A 23,286-nucleotide genomic window follows, 5' to 3' on the forward strand; every position below is an offset into this window, starting at 1 on the left:
TGATGGGGCTCTTGCGGGGTGATGGGGGCTCTTGCGGGGTGATGTGGAAGCTATCTGCGGGGGTGACTAGGGCTCTCTGCAGGGTGACGGGGGGCTCCCCCGCGGGGCTTGGGGTCTCTCCGCCGCCCCCGCCTCTCCACCGGTGCTCAGGACCACGGTGCGGTGCGGGCGCCCCCGCGGGACCATCACTCCGCCCCCCTGGGTTCGGCGGGGCCGGGGGGCGGGCGCCGAGCTCCGTGACGCTGCGCACCGCATAAATAGCGGCGGCCGCCGGGTCGGGGCCGCGGACACGTCGAGGGAGCCCAGCCGCCGCGCCTGTGCGCCATGCGGTGAGCCCCCCGGCCAGACCCGACCCCCCACCGGACGCCCGCACCCGCCGCCGCCGCCGCCGCCCCGGACCCGCCACGACCTCGGGACCCCCCGCCGCCCGGACCCGCCGCCGCTCAAGGTACAGCGCGCCCCGGGGCCCCAGCGGGAGGCAGCCCCGCCCCGCCCGCCGCCGCCGCCGCCGCCGCCGCCGCCGCTCCCGGGCCCCTCGCCCCCCGCCCCCGTCCGGGCCGGGCCGGCGGCGCACAGCGCTGGGGGCGCCTCCTGGCCCCTGCGGCCGCTCCAGCCCCGCCCCGCCCCGCCCCGCCCGAGCCTCGCCCGACGTGCGCCTTCCCTTGCAGATGCCGGGCGGCCGCGCCCTCCTGCTCGCCTGGCTGCTCCTCGCCGCGGCCCTTTCGGCCGCCCCGGGGCTCGGGGCACCGGTGAGTGCGGGCGCGTGTCCCCCGCTACGGGCCAGGAGGGGGAGCAACGGTCGCGCGCGCCGGGCGGGGGGGGGGCGGGGCGGGGGCGCGGTCCCGCCATATCGCTGCAAACCCGTTAAATCCGGGGGCCCCGTACTTGGCTGCTTCGCGGAGTTACCCGCAAGGCTCATTTCACTGCATTCAGCAGCGGCTCGGTTCCGCGGGGAGGGAGCCGAAGCCGCAGGTGCCCTCCACGCCAGTGTGCTCTCATGGCTTACAAGCAAGTGGGTGCACCCTGTGTTTGGGGGTTGGGGCCCTAGAGTGAATCACTTGCCAAAGCAAGTGTTCATGTGGAATATAGCTTTTGGGGGGCAAAGCCAGAATTTCTTGCAGCCTCCGAAGTGCATGCATCATTCAGATTCCTACACCATGCCTGGAAAGCCTGGTGGGCTTCCTTTAATATCCACTTCGCTTTAACAGGCTTACACCACGTGGCCTATTAGGTGACAGTAAAAAAAAATAAAAAAAAAAAAAGTTTTTGCGATGTGAATTCTGCGATTACCTGAAGGGCAGCAGCTTCACAGACCACCGCAGTGGGCTATACAAACCGAGCCTGCCGTTGGGGCTTCTTTGAACCCCTGCAGCCCATACCTGACATGACTCTTCTCCCATTCGAGGTGAAGGAGAAGAGAGGCTGGACCCTGAACAGCGCTGGCTACCTTCTTGGCCCACGTAAGTGACCCAGTGTGCGCGGCCCTCAGAGCCAAACCTGCTCTTGTGATGCTGACTGGAGCCACTTATGTGAATCCTGCTCTTTCTGACGTTTACGTAGCCAGTCCGCATTCTGTTACATGGATAGAGGGACGTGGGGAGGCGCTCCATGAGACTTTGAGGCAGGATGGCTTTCCATGCAGGTTAGGGGGTCAGGGATTCAAATACTTGCCACCTCCCCGGGGAGCGCCCTTCCCCATGCCCTGCCGCAAGCCTCACTTGCAACAAATGGGCAAATTTCTGGGTCCCTTGATCAGCGCCCCCGCCCAACCCTCCTCCTAGCCTTGCTTTTTCTTACTCAGGCATCTGTGCAACACAGAGCAGGACTTAGGTTATTACCGAAAGATCAAAATGCCCACGGTAGGAGGGGAGTGGTGAGAAGGAAGAGTCTGCAGCGTGTGGGTTGGTGGGGTCGCGTGATGAACACGTGGAGGTCTCACTGGGCCTGACAGAGTGTGGGGCCTGGGCTGGGGCCGAGGTGAGGGGGCAGGAGGTGCATCCACATCCCTCACAGTGGGCCCTATGTGGAAACGGGTCAGCTGATCTGAGTCCTAGAAGGTTCCCAGAAAGGGCCGGCTCCCCGCAGTCTGCCCATTAGCACTTTCTCGGCTTCAGAAGGTCAAATCTGGGCAGTGTGGAGTCGGAGGACGCTTTTGCCAACTTGCAGTAGTCCATCAGGGTACTGGGCCGTCCTTGGCCTTAACTCTGCCATGAATCTACCAGCTAAAATGTGCAGCCAGGGTGGGGGAGTGGGTGGGGGTGCATGCGTGTGTGCACACACCTAGAACCAGAGCATGGCGTTCACCTGCAGCCATCATTTCCCAGACCTTGCCAGCCTGTGAGTAGACTAATACTTGGTGTCCTGTCCTTGATTTGACACCGTTTGGACACAGTGTGACTGGAGTGCCTTCAGGATGCAGAGAACCCATGGACCCAGAGGTGCTGGGGACTTCAGAGATCCCCTGATGTGGCAGCTGCGTGTAGATAAGCACGCCAAGCCCAGGGCTTGCTCAGGGCTGTGGAATTCTTAGTAGGGGCAGGAGGCAGCAGGTGTGCACAGGCAGGTTCTGCCTCCAGGTGACCCAGGCCCCAAAGGGCGCATCTCTGGGACCCAGAGGCTGTGTGCGTCCATGCCTCCCCTCGCTTGTCCTTAGCCCCGCTCTCTGCTTCCTGTTTGTCCTCTCTCTGCAGTGGCACCTTCGGATTTTAATTATGCTAAAGGAGAGGACCAGAGGAGACCTTTTATTTCCTCCTCCAATCACTTACATGCTCGTAGCTCTGAAATTTGCAGACATGGTTGGTTTGGGGACAGCTGTCAACCCTAAGAAAAACAACCCTCCCCTATTTATGTACAGCCTTCGGCCCCAGGAAAGGAGGCAAGCAGCATGTAGGTCGCATTCCCTTCCCACCAGCGTAACTGGGAAGGACCGTGCCTGTTTTGTTTTTTTTTTTTATTTATTTTTTTTCATTTATGATAGTCACAGAGAGAGAGAGAGAGAGAGAGAGAGAGAGAGAGGCAGAGACACAGGCAGAGGCAGAAGCAGGCTCCATGCACCGGGAGCCCGACGTGGGATTCGATCCCGGGTCTCCAGGATCGTGCCCTGGGCCAAAGGCAGGCGCCAAACCACTGCGCCACCCAGGGATCCCAACCGTGCCTATTTAAACTAGCACAGGGCTGGCTCTTAATCCCACCACTTGAACAGACTTTTCTCCCACGTAGATGGTGTCTCTCTGACGTTCAGGAGGATGCTCTGAGCAACACGGGCATAGAAATGACCAAGACGAGCAGGGGCCCCAGGAAGGGCCTCTGGGTGCCCTGGTGTCAGGTCAAAGGCAAGGGCAGGTCCCCACATAGTCCTGTCACTGTAAGTCGTGTGACCTCGCCGGCAGGAGGGGCACATGGGCTCAGAGGGCGCAGGTTTTCAGAACCTTCTGGAAGCCTGAGCTCTGTTGCTCAGAAAGCATCTCATCTCTGTGTGCTTCTGACCCAAGAGAAAGAAGGAACCCTTCCCCAAAGATCCTCATTCATATTACTTTGAAATATTAATCTGTTCATCAAGATTTGGATCTTGAACTAGAAAACAAGCTCTTGTTTACTGTCAAGCTTACATCTCTGTCAAGCTGGCTCGCCAGAGGTGGCACCTGCAGAGGAGCTTATCAGGACGCTTTATAGCCCCAGCACACCCCGTTTCTGTAGGCGCACATGGGGGACAGGGGACAATGACCACGATGGGGGCACGACACCAGCGGCCTGGTTCTTCCTGCCCCCAGGGCTGTGCCACGGCCTCCGGCTTTCTCCTGCCTCGCCTTGCAGACAGATGCCACAGGCATCTGAGCCACAGGCCCTGAGCCCCCCTCACCCCGTCCTCATGGCCTCTTCTCCCTCACCCCCAAAACAACCCAAACCCGGTGCTTCTTTCCCTGCCGGGCCCTTGGGTTAGCACCTCCTGCTTTCCTTCCGAGCTTCTCAAGGGACTGCTCTGCTTGCAATCACGACTCCCTCTTTTCACACCAGCCAACATAGGCGTGAACACACACACGCACGCACGTGCACACACGGTCATTTAGCCCCCCTGCCCCCGGCTCTGGCTGGCTTGCTCCAATCCATCTCCCACACAGCTGCCGGGGAGCTCTTAGAAAAGTCTGATCAGTCTGAACTTCAGTTCTTCAGCGGCACCCCCCTTTTCAGGGCCATAGGACCCCAGCCCGTGGTCTCCCTGAGAGGTACCCAGCTCACCTGCCAGCACCTCTGGGACCACCTCAAGCCCCTCTCCCTGCACCAGCTGCTCTCCCCAGGGCCTGTCCAGCTCTGCCGAGCGCTGTGCTCCCTCTCGCTTCCCTCCTGGCCCCGTGGGTTCCTTCCTCTGGCAGAGTCCCTGCACCTGAGAGGGGGAGGTCTGTGCCTCTGGCATTGGCACAAGTTTGTGGTTCCACAGAGAATGATATCTCTGCTGCTATGGCTTCCCTACTGTGACTTAATCTTTACCATCCAGTTGCCTATGCGCTTTATAAGCAGCCAGTGTGTCCTCCTTTGGGAGTGAGGAGAGTGTAATTATACTAACAACTGTCAGGTGTTTTCCTCTCCGATTTGCAAACAGATGCCATTGACAACCACAGATCATTTCATGAGAAGCCTGGCCTCACTGGCAAACGGGAACTCCCACCTGAAGACGAAGGAAGGTCAGGTGAGAGAGCCTGGGTCACCTCAGGTTGATCACCCCCCCGCCCCCCGGGGCACACAGGGCAGTGGGGCATCAGGCTCCTGCCACCCCCTACCCCAGCCTGGCCTGGCCAGGTCTGCCAGCTGCCAGGACAAGTACAAGACCCAGCATCAGCATCCTGTGCCCCAGGGCGGCCACAGGGGCAGAGTCACTGGGCTCAAGGCCTCAGAAGAGTTTGGCCTTGACCGGACCCCACCCCCACCCCCCACCCCTGCACTGTGCTAAGGAAGGCCCTCGGGAGGGGTCATGGCCAGTCCACCGGCTTCCAGATGATGCCCAACCCTCCGCAGATGGAGATGTGAGATACAGAGCCCCGTGCAGCAGGTGGCAGACACCGATCCTGTTTTCTAGGAGGCTTTGCCGGGCCGCTCTCGGAGAATGCCGCTGTGCGCATGTTAATCGAGTTTCTGACTTTCTTGCGTCTCAAAGGTACATGAAATATTACCAATTTTAAATTCCGCCTCTTAGAGCCCCGCACACATAAAAAGCCTATCAAAAGAGGATTCCGTAGTCTTCTCTTGGGAAGTAGCCAGCCATCCGCTCACATTCCTAAAGTCAGGGCAGTTGGTTGGGAGGGTCATCAAAGCCTTGGGGGACCCAGGGACAGAGAGAGCGTCTGGCCCCACTCCCTTGCTGAACGAGCCATACTTGGTGGCAGGGTGACAAGTGCTGCAGTTCCCTGTAGGCCATCTCAGACCACACCTCGTAAGCAGGTGAACTGACCCATATTTCAGATCCCAGTTTTTATGCAGCCTTCCTGCAGAGCGGACCTCATTCCCATCTCAATAGTCTCCCCTCTAGACCTGGTATCTTCTTCGGTGTGGGTGAGGCCTCCCTGTGGGCCTGTTTCTGCCTGGTCCCTCTGCACGGAGCATCAAACCGCTCCCCGGGAAGGCACCAGGACAGAGGTGGCAGTGCCCCAGGAGCCAAGTAAGGGAGACAGGGATGGGGGGGGGGGGTTCTCCAGGAGAGACATGTTTGTCAAGTTTTACACTTTACAATTTTGTTGTGAGTTTGGCAGAGTTGAGACTAATCTTGACTTCTGTTTTGATCCATGTGCTTGCTTTTCTGGCTGTACCCATGGCTGTAGTTAAGGAGTTCAGGTGGGCGTGGGAGGGAGGAGGTGAAAGGCAGGTGGCTTCTTCCTTGGAGCCAACCGTGGGCACGGAGACTGCAGAGGAGGACTTTCCAGCTCAGAACCCATAACCAAGTCTGCTCTGTTGGAGCCCTGCCAAACCTGCAGGGGACTCTGCCTGGGGAAAATCTGGTGACTTTTCCTGCAAGGGCAGATGGATTCTTCTGGGGACTTGTTTTTCACTTTGCTCTGTTTAGAATTTTGTAATATGGAACTTCTTTCACTCAGAGGTACCCATCTTTATTACCCAAACAGGAATTATACTTCATTAAAGTGAGACTTTAAGAGCCCGACAGTTTCAAATGCATAGTAAGTGTGAAACTTAAATCAGTAAGTGGTGAGAAATAGGAAGGGTTGCCCTGGATTTCGGGTCTGATTCTGGGACCCTCCAGAGAATGACACAGTGGCTCTGGCATGTGTGCTGAGTGTCACTGTCCCTGGTGCAGATGGTAGGGCTCTGACGGGCGCTCCTTCGTTGCAGAGGCCGGGGCCCTGCCCGACCTGCCTGACCTGCCCGACCTGCCGTCTGAGGTCTCCGCAGAAGATGTGGAGCAGCCCTGATGATGCCCTTGGGCAGGTTCCTCTGTGCCATGTCACTTAAGGTCAAACTTGGACACGATGGATAATCTTGTGCCAACTTACGGTGACCAGTCCTGTCCCCTGTGCTCTGATGCTGTGTCGTTAGGATTTTGTTGTGGAGATTCTTTTCCCTTTGGTAATTATTTTGAGCAGCAAAATAAAAAATAGCAATGGCTTTTGGGTGTCTTTTCCTTCTGTGTGTATCTGTCACCACTGCCACCAGTGCGTTTTAACAGATAAAGCTTGATTATAATCACGAGCAGCAGAGGAAATCCTAGCGTCCAGAGCATCTCTGAGTGCTACCTGTTGTCATGTGTGCCCAGGGGACACAGAGTCACCTTGGTCTTCAGTGAGTCAAACACAACCACGAAGAGACGTCCACTACCCACACAATCAAAACCAGGATGGACAGAAGCCCTGGCTGCAGGGAGCTGGCACTTTATAGAGAGATAGGAACAAAAACCCTAAAGCAGCCCTAACCATAGTGGCTGAGGGAACTACGAGGTGCCTGTGACAGGGAGACAGAGAAGGAAAGTCCTAACCAGGGGGCGGGGGCAGGGGCTGAGGTGGGGATTGATGTAGCAAAATTCATGTGGCTGGGGCAGAAAGCCAGGTGTCTGAGAAACCTCAGCTACGTGTGGGTCAGCAGAGGGGCGGCCTGGGGGATGGCACAGATGTGGGGTGGGTCCTGGGACAGAAACAGATCACACCAAGCAACAGATCACGCCAACAACAGATCACACCAAGCCTGTTAACAGTGACTGGAACTTGGGAGTTTTAGAGCCTTTTTGGGGGCAGGTCTGAGCTGGGGGAGGGGGAGGGACACCTTCCAGGGCCCTGCCCTCCAGCAGTGGCTCTGCCCCCTGCCGCACATCAGCGCCCCGGGGTGGGGGGACACAGAGTCTGGAGGCCCCCCCGCCGTGTTCTAAGGCTCCCCCAGGTGAGAATCCAGGCTGATTGCCGATTACCCAGCCCCTGCTGGCAGGGACCGAGCCGAGCCCTTGCGCCCTTCTGCCCACCCTGTGAAGCTGCCCCCTCCCAGGCTCCTGTGGCTCCCACAGCTCCCACGTGGTTCCAGGACTCCATCAGCTCTGTCCTTCCCCCCCACACACACATGCGCTGTGCTCAGACTTGGGTCACTCTCCCAGCTCAGTGTGCAACAGCAGCCACCGGGTCCTCTGCACACCCAGCCACACGGGCATCTCTGGTCGGTATCTCGGGTCACCACCAGCCTCCTTTGTCCTCTCTCACACTGAATACTCTTTAGTTCTCCCAGACCTAGGAGGGGCTTGTGGGACCACAGCTCACCCGGCCCCTCCTCTAGTGCCTCCTCTGGGAGTCTGATTCTGGGGAGCGGGGGAGCCCAAGCTCGCCCTCCCAGCAAGTGCCCAGTGCTGCTGCTGGTCAGGGGCCACACGCCGCCGTCTGCTCCCCAGGGAAGGGAAGTGAGGGACTGAGAGAGGTTCGGTACCCTCAGCGGCCCAGCAGCGTGATGGATGAATGGACAGTCCTCACGGGGCATCTGTGGAGGACACTTCTCCACTTCCAGAGAGAACGCGGCTGGAACAGGCTACAGCCATCCTGGATACTTCAGCTGCCGACAATGGCAGAATTTTTAAGACAAAAAGTCCGCCAGCCATGAGGGGAAGTGAATTTATAGGTAGTTCTGACAACAACCCAGATGACCTGCTGAGTGAAAGAGGAAGGAGAATGAGGAGGTTATTTACCTCCTTGAGGAGGCAGCTCTCTCCATGCCATGAAAGTGCAGTCATGAAAGCTGACTGACATCAAGACCCTCCTTCCACAGTTTGAGGCCGAGGCCGGGGAGCCCCTCCCCAGTGTCTGTCCAGAGCCTGAGGAGGAGAGTCTTGCTCCTGAGGCCCCTGGAGGAGGAAGGGGAGAGGTGTGGGGGGCTAAGGAGTCCCAGTGCAGGGGCAGAGTCTCAGAAAGACACAAAAGATCACAGCTGATTACTGTGCAGCCCGTGAACTTTTGCTTTAATACACTGCAAAGCAAGAGGTTCTGTGCTCCATTTTACAGCCTGGATTTCACCCTGTTTTATCCATGATACAAACTAAGATGGCTCTAGAAAGCAGAAAGCTTGACCACCTCTGATCCAACTTTTAAAGAAAAGTTTGCTGATTTCTGCTTTCAGGAAGATGGAGTAGATGTAATCCTTCCTGATTCCCTTGCTAAGTACAACCCTGGACATTTTGTATAAAGCAAGCATAAGACTGAAAGGTCAAGACGAGGGAAGACCTCAGAACCCAAGGATGATACAGTGGTGAGTTCTAGGTTTTCTTTTTGTCTTTGTAGCAGAGTAAAGCTGACTCTCTCCATCTTGATATATGGGTTAATGTAATTCTTACCAAGGAAGAGGAGGAAAAGACAAGTTAAGCACCAGGAGAGAATATCTGCAAACCACATGTCACATTAAGGGATATCCCACCAAGGATATATTTCTCTGAAGCATATAAAGGTCTCTCAAACCTCAACAGTGAAGAAAACAAATAATCCAATTTTTAAAATGGGCAAAATACAGGAACAGACATTTCATTGAAGATATATAGATGGAAAATAAGCATATGAAATGATGTTCAACATCGCTAGTCAGTAGGGGGATAAAAATTAAAACCACAATGAGATTCCACTAAATACCTATCAGAACAGCTAAAATAAAAAAATAGTGATACCACCGACTGCTAGCAAGAATGCAGATAAAGCGGATCACCCATCCACTGCTGTTGTAAATGTGAAATGGTACAGCACTCTGGAAAACAGCTTTGTAGTTTCTTTAAAAATGAAACATGTAGCTACCATTCAACCCACCAATTATACTCCTGGACATTTAACCCAGATGAATGAAAATTCGCCTGCACACAAATGTTCACAGTAGCTTTATTTGTAATAGCAAAAAAACTGGAAACAGCCCAGATGTCCTTTAATGGGTAAATGGTTAAACTGCCATCCATCCACCCCACGCACCTACCATTCAGCAAGAAAAAGTAACAGACTACTAAGCTATGCCCCAATCCAGGTGAATCTCCAGAGAATTCCTCTGAGTAAAAAAAAAAAAAAAAAAAATCTTAGAACGTTACATACTGTATGATCCTTTATATAGCATTCCTGAAATGATGAAAGTATAGAAATGGAGAACAGGTCAGGGGCTCCCAGGGTTTAGAAAGGAGGATGATGGATATGGCTTTAAAGGATGACTTGGGAAAAATAAATAAATAAAGGATGACTTGGGGATCCTTGAAGTGGTGGAAATGTTCTGCATCTTGACTGTATCAAAGTCAGCATCCTGGTTGTAATATTCTACTTAAGTTTCGCAAGATGTTACCATTGGGGAAAACTGGATAAAGGGTGTATAGCATCTCTCTGTATCATTTATTACAAATAACTAGGCATCTACAATCATCTCAAAATAAAAAGTTTAGTTTTTTAAAAGCTATTCAAATATATTTTAGGGCCCTAATATGTTCACAAGTGAATTCTACCAAACATTTAAGGAAAAAATTATTCCAATTCTTTATAACCTCTTCCCAAGATGGAAGTCCTAACTCATTCTATGAGGCTAGCTTTACCCTAATACTAAAACCAGAGACATTACAAGAAAACCACAGACCAATATCTCTCATAAACAGAGATGTAAAATCCTTAATAAAACATTAGCAAATCAAATCCAATAACATATAAAAAGAATTACACACCATGACCAAGTGGAATTTATTAACCCACATATGCAAATCTGGTTCAACATTCAAAAGTCGGTTAATGTAATCATCACATCAACAGGATAAGGAGGAAAAAAGTCACATGATCATATCAGTAGATATAGAAAAGGCATTTAGCAAAACCCATTTATAGTTTTCAGCAAACTAGGAATAGAGGGGAGCTTCCTCAGCTTGATATAGAATGTCTACCAAAAAACCCTACAGCTAACATCATACTTAATAGTAAGAAACCAAAAGTTTTCCTGCTAAGATAAGGAACAAAGCAAGGATGTCCCCTCTCATCCTTGGGGACACTGTAGTGGAAGTCCTAGCTAGGAAGGAAGGAAGTCCCAGTCCTTCCAAGAAGTCCTTCCAAGAAGGCAGGGAAATAAAAGGCATACAGATTGGGAAGGAAGAAATAAAACTGTCTTTGTTTGCAGACGACATGACCGTCTATGTAGGAAACCAGAAAATCAACAACAAGAACTCCTGGAACTAAAAAGCAATCATAGCAAGGTTACAGGATACAAGGTTAATATACAAAAGTTAATTGCTTTTAGGGACACCTTGGTGGCTCAGTCTGGTGGGTAACCAACTCTTGGTTCTGGCTCAGGTCATGATCTCAAGGTCATGGAGTCAAGCCCCATATCCTGCTCCATGCTCAGTGGGGAGTCTGCTTGAGAGTCTCTCTCTCTCCTTTTCCCTCTGTCCCTCCCCCCTGCTCTCTCTCTCTCAAATAATAAATAAATCTTGGGGCAGCCCCGGTGGCACAGCGGTTTACCGCTGCCTACAGCCTGGGGTGTGATCCTGGAGATACGGGATCAAGTCCCACGTCAGGTTCCCTGTATGGAGCCTGCTTCTCCCTCTGCCTGTGTCCCAGCCATTCTCTCCCCCCCCACCCTCAATAAATAAATAAATAAAATCTAAAAAAAATTTTTTTTAAAAAGAAAGTTTTAAAAAATCAATCTTAAAAAAAATACCCACAAAAGTTCATTCCTTTCCTGTATAACACCAATGAACAAGTGGAGTTTGCAATTAAAAATATATCATTTATGTTAGCACCCCCAAAAGTGAAATACATAGGTACAAATCTAACAAAACATGTACAAGATCTATATGGAGGAAACTACAAACTTTGACGACAGAAATCAAAGAAGTGCTAAATCACTGGAGAAATATTCCATGTTCATGGATAGGATGACCCAATATTTTGAAGATGTCCATTCTTCCCAACTTGATCCACAGAATCAATGCAATCCCAATTAAAATCTCTGAAAGTTATTTTGTAGGAATTAAAAAACAGATTCTAAAGTTTATATGGAGAGAAAAAGACTGAGAATATCCAACATGATATTGAAGAAAAAGAACAAAGTTGAAGGATGGACTACCACCCGACTTGAAGACTTTCCACAAAGCTATCATCAGGACAGTGTGACGTTGGCAAAAGAATAGACAAATAGATCAATGGAATGGAATCAAGAGCCCAGAAATAGACGTACATAAATATTGTTAACTGATCTTTGGCAAAGGAGCAAAGGCAGCACAATGGAGCAAAAACAGTGTTTTCAAGAAATACTGCTGAAACAGCTGGACAACCACATGCAAGAAAAGGGTGGGGGAATCTAGACACATCTTACTTCACAAAAATTGAAACTCATAGTAAACCATATACATAAACATAAAATGCAACACTCTAAAACTCCCATAACACAGAAGATCTAGATGACTTTGAGCATGGCCATGACTTTTTAGATATAACACCAAAGTCACGATCCATAAAAGAACAATTAATGAGCTGGACTTCATTAAAATTTAAGACTTCTACTCTGCAAAATCACTATTGAAAGAATGAGAAGACAAGCCACTGACTGGAAGAAAATATTTGCAAAATGCATATATATATGATAAAGGACTGTTATCCAAAATACACAAAGAACTCTTAAAACTCAGCAACAGGAAAATGAAGAACCCAATTAAAAGATGGGCAAAAGACCTGTGCAGACAAGTTGCTAAAAAAGATACACAGAAGGCAAGGCAAGCAAGCACATGAAAAGATGCTCCAGGCCGTGGGCCATCAGGGAATTGCAACAGAAAACAACTAGATATGGCCGCACACCTATGGGAATGGCCAGAGTTCGGAATCCTGACAGCACTTGACTGGTGTTGTCACCTCTGCCCTCCTGAGCCTGGTGGCCTTTGTGGGGAGAGCTGCAGCAGGAGCTGCCTCTGCCCCTCCAGTGCTCTTCTCTTCCCCACACTGATTCCCCAGGCACCATCTTCATCTTAGAAGAAACTTCCACCTTCACTTCCCTCAATCAGTGTCCTCACCTAGTTCACATAATAATTTATCTCTTGTGGTTTTAAGCTGCAACCCCACTGGAATTCGACCAGCCTCAGTGGAACTTCAGGGAATTAGTGCAGGGTTTTGTAAGGAGATGAAGAGCTTCAGAGCCAAGAAGAGGACTACACACAGGTTTCTGCTCAGATTCCCCAGGCAGCAGAAGGTTCTGCTTGGGCATTACACTGGCTTGATACACATAGGCTTTTCCTATGTTCTCATGTTTTCTGTATTGTGTACAAGCTTGTGGTTAATTGAGGGAAAATTTTCAGCATGTGCAAATAGAAATATGTATTTGGTCTCTATGCTGTTTCCTAATAGAGCTCATAAAGCCCTTCTAATTTCTTGGATGGTAGGAGTGTCTTTTGTTCTAATGAGGCAACTCTGGGTGGGCTCCTGACTGGGGGCTTGTCACCAGAAAGACCAAGCCACACGCTCCAGGGAGGAGAGGGGGCTAGAGGCTGAGTTGATACTTGATTGTGCCTATGACATGAAGCCACCATAAAAATCCCTAAAACACAGGGTTCAGAATTTTGGGGTTGGTGAATGCCACAGGCCAGAGGGTGGCGCCCCAAGCTTCACAGGGACAGAGTGCGCTCCTGAACCTTGCCCTATGTACTTCATCCTCAGGTTGCTCATATGAATCCTTCAATATCCTTTACAATAAACTGGTAATAGCAAGTAAAATGTTTCCCTGAGTTCTGTGAACTGTTATAGCAGATTTTCAGACCCAAAGAGGCGTTCCCGGAAGCTTCCAACTACAGCCAAGTCAGACAGAAGTGTATGGGTTTTCCTCAGGACCCAGTACTTGCAACTGGTGTATGGCTGGTGTCTGAAGTTGAGGACAGTGGCGGGGACTGAGCCCTTAACCTCGGTCATCCTACACTAACTCCAGGAAGTTAGCGACATAACTAAATTGAGTAATATTAGGACACCCAGTTGGTGTCCAGAGAAATGGAGTACAGATTGGTGGAGGGGATATGCCACCTGTCTCATGTCTAGCTATTATTCTGAGGGGAGAAGTGGCTTTCTTTCAGCATGTCATGTTATGACTTCTTTTCGGATTCTCAAAAAGGCAAGCTTTAAGCTAAGCTGCATTTGGGGAGGAACGACACCAAAAAACCCTCTGAAAACCCAGCAGATAGTCTCACCCTAATCACAGAGGCGGCCGAGTTATTAGTAGATACAGGAGAGAGCTACAAGGCAGTTCATTTTGCACAGCCACATCCAGAAGTAAGGCATGCTATGTTTATTTTTATATAGTTTTAAAATGGCCTTGGCTCTTTACCAGCAACAGATGATGTACTTTTTGATTTTTTAAAAATATTTTATTTATTTATTTATGAGAGATACACAGAGAGAGAGGCAGAGGGAGAAGCAGGCTCCATGCAGGGAGTCCGATGTGGGACTCAATCCCAGAACTCCAGGATCACACCCTGAGCCAAAGGCAGGCACTAAATCACTGAGCCAGCCAGGCGTCCCAGAAGATGTACTTTTAGATATTTAAGTCTCTTATGTAACTGTCACCTTTGGGCATTACACTGGCTTGATACACGGCTCTACCTGGCTCTCACTTATCATACTGAATTTTCTAAAAGCTGTATGGGCTTACTAAATTCTCCCTGGCGAGAAACTCTACAGGGATGGGCCTTCCCTTAATTTTCAGGCTCCCGCTCAGTATAGCTGGCCACAGTCAGAGTATCCTGGCCTGGCATGAAAAGTCCCCTGCCTCACACGAACCTGGGCTCCGGCCAGCTCCTGGGTCGTGCTGGGTCCCTGACCCGAAGGCTGTTGCTCATCTTCCTCCCTGGCCAGGACATTCTTGGGGCTCTATAGGTGACCACCCCTGGCTTCGGGACCTCTATAGGCAGCTCTTTATCTCAGAATAGTTCTGGAGAACAGTGTTCCCTTTACCTCCCTCCATACCTGTGCCATGCGGCTCCAGAGCCTCTAAAATGTGCCGGGTGTGCGCAGAGATGTGCCTGTAAGATGCACGCTGGACTGCAAAGATGTGGTCCATACAAAAGAATGTGAAATACCTCAATCATTTTTATTTTGATTACACGGTGACATGACAGTATTTTGAATATATGGGGTTAGATAAAAGATTGCTAAAATAAATTTCACCTACTCCTCTTCACTTTTTCAAATATGGCTCCTAGAAAATGTGAAGTGACTGGTAAGGCCCTGCAGACATTGCCACTGGCAGCATTTCAGGACAGACGCAGAGGAAAGGCCGCCCCCCAAGAAGGGGATCAGGTCCTGGTTCAGGACCCCACCAGCGCCGAGGGTGGAGTGGACGGGTCCCCTCCAGCAGCACCCCTCCCACCCCTTCCCAGATGCACAAGGGGCTGAGAAAGTGTCCCTAGGCATGGGGCACCCAGGCCTCTGCCTCTGGCCTGTCACCATGAATCTCCATCCGGAGGAGCCAAAGGGGAATTGAAATGGTGAAGAATTAAGTTTATTTCTTTCCCTCTAGGGTTTCCCATCAGAACTTGCTGTTCTGAATACAACTCTACTAAACGGCAGCCAGCCGCTGGGCCCCTTGCTTATGCGGGTGCTGTGCTGGCAAGTAAATTTTCTAAACATACTCTAAGGGGCCAATGCTATTCATAAACACAGAACAGGATGAATATATTTATAGTTACTAAGTTAATTACAACAATGGAAGACATTGGAAATTTTAATCGTTTTGCTTTTTCAAAAGAAATAAAAGAGAGTCAACTTAATAACTAATCTTACCTGCTGGCTTCTGCAAACTAGTTACTTCAACCATATTTTAACAAACAGTAATAATATTAGAACAGTAATTAGGGAGAAGTTAATTGGATAATAGAGCTTTTCCACATTCAAATGAAAACACACAAGAAACTAGATAAATTTCAGCCCCATAAGTGTGACCCTATGGCCTGTGTTTCATGGTGGCCCTAAGGGAGACAGAGCATTTGTGTGACTCTGGGAAAATGTTCACACTCAGGAATTCCTCAAGGGACTCAAGGCTGTTGAGAGATTTTACGCTGTATCTTAGCAGCCCATCTGGAGAAAGTATTTCAAAATAATTTTAGTAAAAAATCATTATGGCTTTTTAGGCAGAGATGCCTCGAGAGGAAAATTTGCAAGACTGGGTGAAGCCAGTGGGAATGAACTGCTATTTATCTCCAGAGCCTGCTTCCTCCCTCCATCCCTCATTGTTAATACAGACAATCCTCCCAGCATCACAGGAATCCACGCTCTCTCTCCAGGGCCAGACAACAACGGTTAGTTGTGTCTGTGCTTTCTCAAAAGCCGGGGTGAGGGGGCGTTGATCACCAAGACCCTCACCCACTCTGAGTAAATCCCCTTGGCACCCGGATGCAGAGGGAAAGCCTGACCTCAGTGACACAGCCATTGATGCAAACCCGGCCTCGTGTTCCTCAAACCACCTCTCAACTATAGATTTCTTTCCCTTAGAATACTGAAGCAAAATCTATGTGCATTCAGATTTTACCATGCTGTAACGCTACTCAATTTTCAACCCTTTGGATTTAAACTCAATCTGGAGAATCTGTGATAAGCACCTCCCGAATTCCTCCAAGATCATCTGCTCCGCCAAGCACTCGGAGCAGTGCTCTTTCTCGGCCTCTTCACCCTGAGCCAGCAGGCAGGCGCACGTGGCCTCCACCACCTCCCAGGAGATGCACGAGGAAGACTGCCTGGCAGAAACAGAGCAGTTACAGGCCACCGTCCTCAGCTCCACATTTTAAATATCTTATATGTTCAAGGGGACGTCCCTGTCATGGTATTTTAAAGAACGTCACCCCTAAAATCGAACGGTATCTTCCTAATGTTGGAAACTGTGACAATATGAAGGACTGCTTTCAGAAGAGTAACACAGAGCACAGGCAACCGGTCTACCTCTTGACATTCCTTCTCACAGCAGATTCTGAATGTCCTCAAAGTTAGATCCACTACAACATTCAGAGGCACCGGGGCTACTGCATCACGCTGGTGGGCTGCGCAGCGGTGGAAGCAGGAATCTCAGATTGAGATAAGCCTTACAGGTGAGCCATGCAGCCTGGTCCAAACTCTGAGCAGAATATGTACGCTCAGGAAAGCCAGTGCCCTGGTGTCAGCCCCATCCTCCCCAGGGGCATCTGGCACTCCAGGATGCCAAAGGGCTCTGGGGACTTGCCCCGTTGGAGGGACACTGTCAGCCTGGCCTCCTCTCCCAACACCCCTTAGAACCCTTAACCAGGTTCCCAAAGATGGCAAGACCATATCATACAAGACTGTCCATGCGCCCCCGCTGGGCTCGAGGGGCAACCTGGCTTAGCTAGACACTTGCCCAAGCAGTGCTCAGACAGCAGAAGTTCTGGAAAACTTCCTATAGTCTTAAAAAGTGTTGGATTATGGAAATAGACACAGGAGTTTGGAATTGGTTGAAATCTCTCTAGACAGACAACACACAACGACTTTTGCTGAAGCTCAAGGAATAGGGCTGCCCTTGGGTCAAGAGTCACAGTATTTTGAGGCCAGACTCCAGCATGTGGAGGCTCCATCACATTCAACCTGACACACAGCATCCCAGTGCCAGGAGATAACATGTTCGCTTGCCCCTTCACAGAAGATGAAGCCACATCTGGTAAATGTTTACTGATAAAGACCTCTGCAGGTCACTTCTGATGGTACTTCTGATGTCTCTGACCAAATAAGCATAAACTTGGCTTTGCAGAATTATATGAATTAATGATATCTGGTGCTTTTTCATGATTTCATTCATGGTACTGAGTTGAAAGGCATTTTTTTTAATGGATAAATCTAGTCTAGTACATAGTAAAATTATCACTCAACCTTTGAGATCTGCTAGGATTATAGTATGGCCTCGGAATAGTTAAATGGGACACTATCCACCTACTGTGAGATCCATGAACCCTCCAGTAAGGGACGCAGTAGGCACGCTGTCACTTCATATGGTAAGGAGTACTTCAGGTCTGTGTGTCTCTGTCTTGAGATTGTGGCCTCACTGCCCAAGGGCAGTGGCCTGTCAACAGTCCCTGCAAGGCCCTTCTGCTTGTGCACAAAACGGGTAACAGCCCAGGAAGACCGATGGACAGAGCAGTCTCAGCAGTGGGCCCCACGAGGAAACACAAAGTGGGACCTAAGGCTGGTCAAGCAGGGGAGCTGCTGCTTCCGCCCCATCCCTCATGCCCACCCCATGGACACACACACTTTCTTTCCGGTGTAGAGATTAACTGTCCTCAAATTAACCTGTTTCCCCTCTTTGGAGTACCTACCTATCTTTTCACAGTACCTACCTATCTTTTCTGAATTTTGGTAGTCCTGAGAATTTAGTTGGTGACAAATGATGGTTGCCTTCAAACCCTCCAATTTCCATATAGTTGGGCATGTTCATTAGTGTTTTCTGTTCTGGGCTTTCTTCATAATTTTTGCAACCAATGCATTTGCAAATAGAAGAACACATAATTTTGGCCTGGTAACATAAAATACTTCAATAAAATCAGACTGCACTATAATTCATCAAAAAACAACACATTCTATGTGGACCTTAGGTAACCCTGTGTGTGTGTATGTGTGTGTGTGTGTGTGTGTGTGTGTGTGTGTGTGTGTGTGTGTTTAATCTGCAATTTTCACACCAAACACAGGGAGGGGATTTGGAAGGCTGGCATGTGAATGTGAGCATTAGTCCCGAGCAGAGAGGGGGTCACTCTCCCTTCTCTGCAGGGGATGCCAGCAGAGTGCTGCCCCTGACTGTGTCATGGGTCATAAGATTCTAGCTCTCTCAGCTCACCTCACTTCACTGCATGTCATAGACAAGGTGGTTTTCACACACGGGAGGTCTGTGGCAACCTGTGTCCAGCAAGCCTGTTGACACAATTTTTCCCACAGTATTTGCTCACTTTGTGTCTCAGTCACATTTTGGTAATTCTCTCAACATTTCAAACCTTTCGTTATTCTTATGTTTGCTATGATCTGTGTCCAGTGATGGTAACTAAGAGCTCAGGGAATAATTAGGGTTTTTTAATGAAGGTACGTGCCTTGTTTTTTAGACCTAATGCTACTGTACACCTAATAGACTGCAGTGTCCTGTAAGCAGGACTTTTATCTTCACTGGGAAGCCAAAAACTTCATCTGACTTGCTTGGATGCGGTATTTGCTCTGTTGCTTTGTGGTCTGGAATCGAACCTGCAGCATCTCCTAGGTGGGCCCATGTCATGCTGGCTCTGCTCTTGTGGGGAATGTGTAGGTGGGTAGAGGCTGAAACCCACCGAAGGCAGGCCTTGAGTGGGTGTGAGGGGAGGCCTTGCTGCTTACTTGTGGGTGGGATTCGTTTCTTGCCACAGGGAGCATGCCTGGCAAGCCAGGGCCCAACCCCTTGCTTACACAGGCCACCGGGCAGTCTGAAAGCTGGCCCTGCCAACTGCTGTGGCTCCCTCTTTCTTTCAGCTGCTAGGGCTGTCCCTCAGATCTTGTCAGCTCAGAGATGCACATCGAAGGGTATCTATTGTGTTCTACTCTGCACCTCTGGCTGTTTTGAGCAAGAGGCTTTTCAGGATCTCCAGTCCCCTCTGGAGACTACAGGACAGCTGCACCTCATGTGGGCTGCTGCCTGGCAGAGGCTCAGCCTCCAGAAAGTGAGCCTGCTCACTGTCTCAGGCAGCAGGGAGGGTACTGTGAAGAGCAGGCAGGGATGCAGTCAGTGCATCTGAAAACTGCTTTGCTGGGGAGGTGCCTCACTGAATTCTGTATCTCGGCACGACTTTGCATTCTCACAATCCCAGCTGGGGGACTGCTTGGCCTGCTTACTCAGGCCATCCAACATGTGTCCCCCAAATCACGAGGACTCTTCTCAAGCCCAACCATATGTGACAACCTTTTAAAAGTAAAATTCACAGGTGCCTCCCCCCCACTCCACCCCCCGCAAAGACCTCAAGCAAACCAAAGGAGAGCTTTTTAAGGAAGGGTTTCCCGGCTGCTTTGCAGCTGAGGTCTGAGGGCTCTTCCCTCCTCTCCCTCGCTTTCGTTCAACACCAAGAAAGAAGAGGGAAGATGAAGAGAGAGAGCAAGCCTCTCCACCCCAGTGGGTCTGTGAGGAGCAGGCACATGCTCTGGTCCATAGGCGGCTCTGCACCACGACGTGTGCTGTCCTCCAGCCAAGGCCCACTGTCCGCTGTGGTCTCTGAGCGCCAGCCCAGAGACGAAGCTCTGCAAGCAAGAGGCAAGGCCCACCTCTGGGAGCTCCCGAAGTGCTGTGGCAGAGTGGGCAGGGCCATGCAGTGGGCCCGAAGCAGGTGCCAGCCTCCCGGAGGAACCGTGGGTACATCTGCTGTGTCACTGAGCCCAGGGCCCTGGGGGGTGGGATGGGGGGCTCACCTCGTAGCACTCGCAGTAATTTTTGAGACAGCCCGAGCGCCTGCAGTTACAGCCTTTGTTATGCCGAGGCTTCACATCTCCCAACTTCCCTTTCCCAATTTTTGGCTGGAAAGCTTCTGGATTTCGATCAAGACATGCCTAAGGCAGAAAACACAAAACTCCATCAAGATGTACCTTTTATTTAAAAACAACATTCAGTGAAAGTTGAACAACATTCAGTGAAAGTTCATTTGTCTGCTGTGTTAATCCAGTTGCTGCTTTAGAAGAGCCACACAGCACAGTGGACTATCAGTCAGTCGTCAAAAAGGATGAAATCTCACCATTTGCAATCACGTGGATGGAGCTGGAGGGTATTATGCTGAGTGAATTAAGTCCATCAGAGAAAGACAATTATCATACGGTTTCACTCATATGTGGAATTTAAGAGACAAAACAGAGGAGCACAGGGGAAGGGAGGTTAAAATAAAATAAGATGAATTCAGAGAGGGAGACAAACCATGAGAGATTCTCAATCATAGGGAAAAAAAACTGAGGGTTGCTGGAGGGGGAGTGTGGGGGGACAGGGTAACTGGAGGATGGGCATGAAGGAGGGCATGTAATGGGATGAACACTGGGTGTTACATGCAAGTGATGAATCACTGAACTCTATCTCTGAAACTAATAATACATTACATGTTAATTAATTGAATTTAAATAAAATAAAATAAGCAAAAAAAGAGCCACATGAGGCAGTGTGTCCTTCCATAGTTAAAGTGCATCCAGGGATGCTGGGGTGGCTCAGTGGTTGAGCATCTGCCTTCAGCTCAGGTCGTGATCCCGGGGTCCTGGGATGGAGCCCTGTAATGGGCTCCTTGCAGGGAGCCTGCTTCTCCCTCTGCCTGTGTCTCTGCCTCTTTGTGTGTCTCTCGTGATTAAATACATAAAGTCTTAAAAAAAAAAAAAAAGTGTGTCCCCTTCTTGTTTCATTTAATTCTTTTACACTGTAAAAGGCATTGTTTTTTTCCTGAGTTTCAAAGTCAGACATGCTTATTTGTAAAATAACTGGATATTAAAGACTCGAAGAAAATGACTGTGTCCGTGTGGCTCTATTTCCTTTCCAGCATTTCTTGTGTACTTTTTTCCTGAGATAGCTGGGGCCATGGTGCTCACATTTATTAAACACTGATTGAGGGGGATCCCTGGGTGGCGCAGCGATTTGGCGCCTGCCTTTGGCCCAGGGCGCGATCCTGGAGACCCGGGATCGAATCCCACATCAGGCTCCCGGTGCATGGAGCCTGCTTCTCCCTCTGCCTGTGTCTCTGCCTCTCTCTCTCTCTCTCTGTGACTATCATAAATAAATAAAAATTAAAAAAAAAAAAAACAAAAACACTGATTGAGTTCCAGGCACCTTTCTATGCGATTTATGTGCACTTTTTCCCTTAATCCTCACCGCAGCCTTGGGGAACAAATACTATTGTTTCTGTCTCACAGATGAAGAAATCAAGGGCAAGAGATTAAGTAATAAATGGCCAGTGATGGACTCAAATCCCTTTCCCTATGCTTAACCCAGCCCAGACACTCGGCCTACGGGCCACGCCTTGCTCACACAACATGCTCAGCTTTTTATCCTGGCTGGTTTAACTCTTTTTATGTATCTTTCTATGATCCATCTAGACAGACAAATGTGTGCATGTTTTTATTAACGAAGTGATTTGATGCAATTTGAGGAACACAGTAGCACCCCCTGCCCTTTGCTCTCCTCGTACAGATTAATGGCTAGGGTCTGCGCCGTCTGACACAAGGCCTTCCCATCACCACAGAAGGTCCTTTGGACAGCACTGGCCTCAAGTGAGGCTGCTATTGTATGTTTTTATTTCTATGGAAGGTGAGGGGCAGGGAATGCACCCATCCGTGGGGTGGAGCATGATGAACAGAGCACCAGTATGCCCTGTGTAACCCCTGCCCAGCTCAGACTGGAGGGTAGTCCAGCCCCCAGGAACTCCCAGGACTGGTCCCCATTGACACCCCAGTGGGAGCCACTGTGCTGACCTCCACTGCTTTCACTGTGTGTGGGCCCCTGTGACGGACACTGTTGTGCCCGGCTTCCTTCAGCAGCACAGTGCCCACGGGACTTATCCACGTGCAGTGCATGGTGGGACTGCCTTCTTCACTAGTGTGTAGTAGTCCACCATACAATACAACATTCTACCACTGATGGACACTGGGTCGCTTCCAGGGTGGGGCTACTGTGTGTGTCTGTGGTCAACGCATGCACTCATTTTTATTGTCTCTGTTTTCAGGAATGAAACTGCTGGATGATAGCATGTACCAAGGCTCAGCTTTAGAGGCTACTGTCAAACAACCTCCCCAAGTGCTGTACCAACTTATGTTCCGACCAGCAATGCTTGAAAATGCCAACACTTTTTAAATAAAACTTATATACATCCAATGAGAGACAATCCTTTAACCCTGAAGAAAATGCTACACTACTAAAGTTTAGAGGCATCAAAATTTTCTTCTGTCCCCTGGATCTGGCTATATCAAAATGGGTAAGATATTTTCAAGTGATTTATCTGTAATTCAAGAGGAGAATTAAATTATTGTAGGAACAAAACAGACCAACCACGAGATAGCACGACAGTCTCAAGTCTACATGGGCTAGTCCTTCATTGCCCTTTGCAAACCAGGGGCACCAAAATATGCCCCCAGAGCAGGCTGGTGGCCCCATGCCTACCCATCCTCCCTTCTTTAATGATCTTTTATGCCTACAAGAAGGGAGGAAAACTGCAGGTTCCTGTATGTAGCTGTTAGCAAGCGCAGGGCTGCCAGAGTTGCTGCTGGCCCCTTGAGGAAAGTCCAAATTCTCCCCTTACCTGAGAGCTATGGAGAATAAAAATTAGACATGAGTTGTGGCTGAGAACTTCTACCCAGTTCTCTGAACAGCAGACTTTCTACACCTCTCAGGCTACACTCTTCAAGCTCAGGCTTATGTACTACATGACAGGACCCAAATCTCTAAACCCCAACACAAGACAAAGTGGACATTTGTACATTCTGAAATCAGAACCTTCCAACAGTGCTGTGCCACTGAAGTCATCCCACATGGTAGAGAATAAAGATCTTTCTCCGGCTGCTAACTCCTTACAGCTCTTGTCCACGGCCACCTTCAGGAAGAATCCTACTCAGTGTATACTCATCAACACTTTGGGTTTTCCCAATATTGAAATCAGTTGGGAGTCTCTAGAGATGATAGTTTTATGAATATCTCAAGCACTTTTTTAAAAAAATTATTTTTAGAGAAAGAGAGGGAGTGTGTGAGCAGGGGAAAGGGAAGAGGGAGAGAGAGAACCTCAAGCAGACTCTGTGCTGAGCACAGAGCCTAGTGTAGTGCTTGGTTCCACAACTCTGGGATTATGACCTGAGCCAAAATCAAGAGTCAGACGCTCAA

The 23,286-nt window shown here is 49.8% G+C and overlaps 2 protein-coding genes across 5 annotated transcripts in view; one reads left to right on the top strand and one right to left on the bottom strand.

Annotated features, from left to right (window-relative positions):
- The first annotated feature begins 274 nt into the window (after positions 1–274).
- GAL (galanin and GMAP prepropeptide) lies at positions 275–6,609 on the top strand. The gene is made up of 6 exons (XM_072757331.1): positions 275–448; positions 669–749; positions 1,406–1,460; positions 4,598–4,684; positions 5,072–5,149; positions 6,337–6,609. The coding sequence occupies exons 2-6, from the start codon at positions 669–671 to the stop codon at positions 6,414–6,416; spliced, it is 381 nt and encodes a 126-aa protein (XP_072613432.1). The 5' UTR covers positions 275–448; the 3' UTR covers positions 6,417–6,609.
- A 7,910-nt stretch (positions 6,610–14,519) lies between these two features.
- The window catches only part of TESMIN (testis expressed metallothionein like protein), a 40,678-nt gene continuing 31,911 nt past the window's right edge, over positions 14,520–23,286 (bottom strand). For 2 of the 4 annotated variants that reach the window (XM_072757333.1, XM_072757332.1), the window contains 3 exons: positions 19,860–19,997; positions 17,783–17,958; positions 14,520–16,180 (listed from right to left, as the gene is read on the bottom strand). In XM_072757333.1, the coding sequence (XP_072613434.1) occupies positions 15,988–16,180; positions 17,783–17,958; positions 19,860–19,997 (507 nt within the window). In that variant the 3' untranslated portion in view covers positions 14,520–15,987. The remainder of the gene's footprint in view (positions 16,181–17,782; positions 17,959–19,859; positions 19,998–23,286) is intronic. The other 2 variants (XM_072757335.1, XM_072757334.1) reach the window with 1 other exon arrangement.

The sequence above is a fragment of the Vulpes vulpes genome, chromosome 5 (assembly GCF_048418805.1).
Source record: "Vulpes vulpes isolate BD-2025 chromosome 5, VulVul3, whole genome shotgun sequence".
Taxonomy (NCBI): Eukaryota; Metazoa; Chordata; class Mammalia; order Carnivora; family Canidae; genus Vulpes; species Vulpes vulpes.